At 38.5% G+C, this 5756-nt stretch overlaps 1 protein-coding gene across 1 annotated transcript; it reads left to right on the forward strand.

Moving 5' to 3' along the window:
* Positions 1-1822: 1822 nt before the first annotated feature.
* LOC122655124 (uncharacterized mitochondrial protein AtMg00860-like) lies at positions 1823-2428 on the forward strand. Its single transcript, XM_043849357.1, has one exon. It carries the CDS (start codon positions 1823-1825, stop codon positions 2426-2428), a length of 606 nt encoding a protein of 201 aa, XP_043705292.1.
* Positions 2429-5756: the final 3328 nt, after the last annotated feature.

Genomic DNA, 5756 nt, shown 5'->3' on the forward strand with positions numbered 1-5756 from the left:
GTAACTACCTCCTTCTTATCAAAGGCGTTTGCATGATTAGTTGAACACTATACGATCGATAAGGTACTTTAACAATTGAGGAGTATATTGATAAATTTAATGACTTGCTCTCACGAGCGGGTGTAGATGAGAATGATGACCAGCTTATATCCCATTTCAAGTTGGGATTGAAGTTTGACATTAAAGACAAGATGGGCGTGGTTGAAATATATAATCTGAATCACTGTTTTGAAAAGGCCATGGATGCTGAAGATTTAATCAAAGTTGCCCCACGAAGGTTCACACCGCAGTCCGGTAATGTTAGGAGAGCTTTTACTCCTAATAGATCTAGTGGTTTCCCTACTCGAACTCCACCAACTACAGAGGAAAAAGGTAAGGCACCTATGGGTATTCAAAACCCCAACAAGTGTTTCCATTGCCAGCAAGAGGGTCATTATGCACGATACTGTCCACCAAGAGGGAAGTCCAATTCAATAATTGCAACTATGGAAGCTAGTCCAGATGTCCAAGTGTTTGACCCACAACTTAATGACAATTGGGCTGTTAATGCTGCCCTTAAGAGAGAAGATTATGATGATACTTTAGAAGATGATATTTATGAAGTGAATATAGTAACCCGCATTCTGGTTGCTGAATCTAAAGGAGAGGATTGGCGTCCGCATTGCATCTTTTATACACTGATGGATAGTGGATCAGCAACAACACAAGTGATCGTGGACAGTGGTAGTTGCGTCAACGTAGTTTCTCAAGCCTTTGTCATTGAAGAGAAGCTTAAGGCTGAACCTCACCCACAACCCTACAAGGTATCTTTACTTAATAGCGACACTCTAGAGGTTAATCAACGATGTTCAGTACCACTTAAGATTTTTGGTTACAAAGAGAATGTTTGGTGTGATGTGATTCCTATGATTCTAACTGATGTATTACTTAGGAGACCATGGTTGTATGATAACAATGTGTTGACAGGAGGTACAAAGAATCAGTGTTTTTTTTACTACAAGGGAAAACCACTGGTTCTCAACCCACTCAATATACCATTGATGAAGCCAAGGCTTAGAGCTGCCCAGTTGAAGCAACAACAGATTTTGAAGACTATTGATAATAAACAGTCGATGAAAGAAGGATCAAGCAATAAGGTGCCACGTACTAGTACAGGTACTATTAAGGCAAAACCTATGGAGCCATGACTTTTGTCCCTACCCCACCATGAATTCCTTGCTACCAGTGAAGAGACAGGGTTGATACTAGCCTTGGTCATGAAAGCAGTGTCGCCAGCCATTACTACTATTCACCCCAAGCCCATAAAAGATCTACTTGATGACTTCTCAGATCTAGTACCAGACGATCTTCCAGATGAGCTACCTCCTATAAGGGATATTCAGCATGCCATTGACCTAGTACCAGGTTTGGTGCTACCAAATCTGCCCACTTTCCGTCTCAGCCCGACTGAGCATGCAGAGCTCAAAAGACAAGTGGATGACCTGATTCGCAAGGGGTTTATTGTTGAGAGCATGAGCCCATGTGCTGTCCCAGCATTACTTACTCTAAAGAAAGATGGTACATAGAGGATGAGTATTGGTAGCAGGTCAATAAATAAGATCACTGTCAAGTACAGATTTTTGATTCCACGACTTGACGACATGTTAGATACGCTTACGGGTGCTTCCTTCTTTTCGAAGACTGACTTGAAGAGCGGATATCATCAGATTCGGATCTGCCCAGGAGATGAGTGGAAGACTGCTTTAAAACAAAGGATGGTCTATATGAATGGAAAGTGATGCCCTTCAGTCTCACAAATGCACCAAGCACCTTCATGTGTGTAATGATACAGGTACTTCGTCCATTCATCGGCAAGTTTCTTGTAGTTTACTTTGATGACATTCTTATCTACAGTCACACCACTGAGGACCATCTCGATCATCTGAAGCACATGTTGAGAGTGTTACATACAGGGAAACTCTTCATCAGCCTCAAAAAATGTTCTTATATGTTGCCTAAGATTGTCTTCCTTGGGTTTATTATATCTTCAGCAGGGGTTGAAGCTGATCCGAAGAAAGTGCAAAGCATAGTCGATTGGCCAGTACCACAAACCTTGATAGAGGTCAGGAGCTTCCATGGCCTAGCATCTTTTTATCGACATTTTATTCAGAACTTCAGTGGCATCATGGCACCCATTACTGAATGCATGAAGAAAAGTAAGGGTAGATTCCAGTGGACACCGGCTGCTACCAAAGCTTTTGTATTGATCAAGCAAAAGATGACTGAGGCACCTGTTCTACGGCTTCCAAACTTAGATGTCATATTTGAGGTAGCTATAGATGCATCCCATGCTGGGATTAGAGGAGTTCTCATGCAATCAAATCATCCCATTGCCTACTACAGTGAGAAACTCAACGATGCTAAGCGGCGTTACTCTACCTATTGTTGAGGAAAAGGCCTCATACACTCCAAGTCATCCACCACAATGACATAAAGGTTTTGATGATAACAAATAAAGCCACTCTTGGACTAACACCTGTGTAAGTTGTTTACATGAGAGCATAACACCAAGTGAGAGGGAGCGTATAAAAGAGCGTATACAAGAGCATACAAGAGTACACATCTAGACTATGGCCCAAGTTGATTTCAAAGACATAAAAGTCAAAGAATCAAACCTTGAAGACAAAGACCATGTCTAACAAAAGAGCCTACATTGAAGACTGTGTAATTGTTTTGATTTTTTGTAAATTAAAGTCACAATCAATGTAATGCACACAAGCACGCATACATTCATATAGAATGACCTTAGGAGGTTAAATGAACCCTTAAACATGTGACCAATTAAATTTGAGACCCCCCCATAATAACCCCTTAAAGATACTGGCCTATTTCAGCAGAAATTGCCTAATCCAGTATATCGGATTCCCAAACGGCATATCGGATTAATTGCAATCTCAGTGAATTGCCTGCAGTAGGCCTCCAGAGTACGTTGGATGATGATCCAGCATATCGGATCACCTTTAGCCTATGTATTGCCCTAAAACGGATGGCTATCCAGCATACCGGATCAGTAAATGACTGTTATAATTTTAACTGTTACTCCTTATTCATATATGGAAATTTGGTAATCCAGCATACCGAATTGGAATCCAGCATACAGAATTATGTCTGGCTTTGGAATCCGATCTTAAATTAGATTCCTAATTAAATTAAGCCATTTAGCGTATAAATAGGCTATTGCTTAAGGCTCCAAACATCATTACTAATCACAATTAAGAGCTTTTAATATAAGATCAGTGCAATAGCCTCAAAGTGAGAATTCAAGCATACATTCAAAGCAAAAATCTCACACAAGCTTCCTTCATTCATTTTGCATTAAGCTTCAAAGATTGGAAGGTAGTAACACTACTAAAGTTGAGGTAACTCTAACCTTTAGTACATTTTTACTTTATGTGTAGTTGAGTCGTTTTGCTCGGAATCAAGAGAAGGTTGAGTCCTCTTACTCATTAATCAAGATTAGTTGGTGTTGAGTTCTCTTGCTCATTTCTCAAGATTTGTACAAGTTTTCTTGCTCATACTCAAGATTTGTTTTAGTGAAATTCTCTCTAAGGTGAGAGGAGTGGACGTAGGCAAGTATTGGTCGAACCACTATAAATCTCTTGTGTTATCTTTACTATTTGTTTAATTTCATTGATAACTTGTTTAAATTTCGCAGTAAGTTTTTATTCCCTACTTTCACCTATTCACCCCCCCTCTAGGTGAATTCATATTTGACATCAAAGCGGGAGCTCAAGACCGTGATTGTTTTGTCAATCCAAGTAAGAGTTTAAGACCATGGGATCCTCTACCAATCGTAAGATTGAAGGATACAACATTACCCGACCACCCTTCTTTGAAGGTGAATGATTTTTCTATTGGAAGAATCACTTCAAGAACTTCGTTTGTGCCAATAACATTGATGCATGGGAAGTCATTGGGAATGGATTAAACACCATAGACAAACCCAAAGAAGAGTGGACTCCAACTGAAAAAGCAAAGGTTTAACTCAATTATGTAGCTATAAGTTACATCCAATACGCTTTGGGAGAAAAAGAATATAATAGGACTTGTATGTGTGACTCCGCTAAGGAGATGTTTGATAAGCTCGTTGTTACCTATGAAGGCACTTCGGAGGTCAAACAATCTAAGATTGACATGCTTGTAAATGAATATGAGCTATTTAAAATGAAAAATGATGAGAACATATATGCTATGTTTACTCGTTTTACTAACATTGTAAACAAGCTGAAAGGTTTAGGGAAGATTTACTCCAATGGTAAAAATGTTCAAAAGATATTGAGATCTCTCTCAAAGGAATGGAGACCCAAGACTACAACAATCAAAGAATCTAAGGACATCGACAAGTTGAGCCTAGACGAGCTGTTGGGATTACGTCAAACCACTGGACACCAAGGAGGATGAACCAAAAGAACCAAAGAAGAAAGTTGTAGCATTCAAATCATATGAAATCAGTGATGATGAAGAAGAATTGTCTAATGATGAGATTGCTTATCTATCCAAGAAATTCTCTAGATTCTTGAAGAACAAAGGAAAAGCCACATTCAATAAGAAGAGATTCTCAAGAGACCAAAAAGGTAAAAATGCTCCTAAAGAAAATAATGACTCTTCTTCAAAAGACATTGTGTGCTATGAATGTAAAAAACCAGAACACTATAGGGGAGACTATCCAAAAATAAAGAAATACAAGAAGACCTACAAAGCTGAACATTCCTTTGACTCAAGTGATGAAGAAGATAATGATAAAGCATCTCAAGAAGAAGAAGAACAAACTAATCTGGCACTCATGGCTACTGAAGATGAAGAAACCCAAAATGAGGTAACCTCCCCTTCTCTATCTCATAAAGATAAGGATTTTCTAGAATTAGAAAAAGCCTTTGAAGACCTCTACCGAAGTAGCATGAAGTTAGCTACTACTAAAAAGAATCTCTTAAAAGAGATAAATACCTTCAAAGACCAAAACACAACTCTAACTTCTCAAGTTAACATCTTGGAAGAAGAAAAAGAGAAATTGTGTAAATCTTTAGAATCTTTTAAAAACGAAAAGAAGACTCTTGACATTTTACTTGAAAATACTTCCAAAGCACCTTTCAACAAGGAAAGAGTAGGCTATGATGTGAACAAAAGTTCAAATCAAACCAGAGATCCAAGCACAAGTAAAGTGGCAAGTAAGAAAGTAAAGAAGAAATTTTGTAACTATTGTAGGAAGAAAGGATACTCTATTGAGGAATGCTATTCAAGAAAGAAGAGCCCTCAATTTAGCAAACCCAATCCCAAAGGGAAGACTCCATATATCCCTCAAATTGTTGTATGTAATAATTGCAACAAAAAGGGACATACTATCTGGGAAGGTTATCACATGAAGCAACCTTTCCACCATCCTAGAAGACCTTTCAATGGTTAAGACAGAAGGAATCATCTATTGTAGGAAGAAATGATACTCTATTGAGGAATGCTATTCAAGAAAGAAGAGCCCTCAATTTAGCAAATCCAATCCCAAAGGGAAGACTCCATATATCCCTCAAATTATTATATGTAATAATTGTAACAAAAAGGGACATACTATCTGGAAAGGTTATCACATGAAGCAACATTTCCACCATCCTAGAAGATCTTTCAATGGTCAAGACAGAAGGAATCATCCAAAGGTGCAAAAACCAACTAGAACTCCACCTAAGGTGCAAAGACCACCCAAAAATCAAGATTCATATAGAGTACCT

This window comes from Telopea speciosissima, chromosome 3 (genome assembly GCF_018873765.1).
Source record: "Telopea speciosissima isolate NSW1024214 ecotype Mountain lineage chromosome 3, Tspe_v1, whole genome shotgun sequence".
Taxonomy (NCBI): domain Eukaryota; kingdom Viridiplantae; phylum Streptophyta; class Magnoliopsida; order Proteales; family Proteaceae; genus Telopea; species Telopea speciosissima.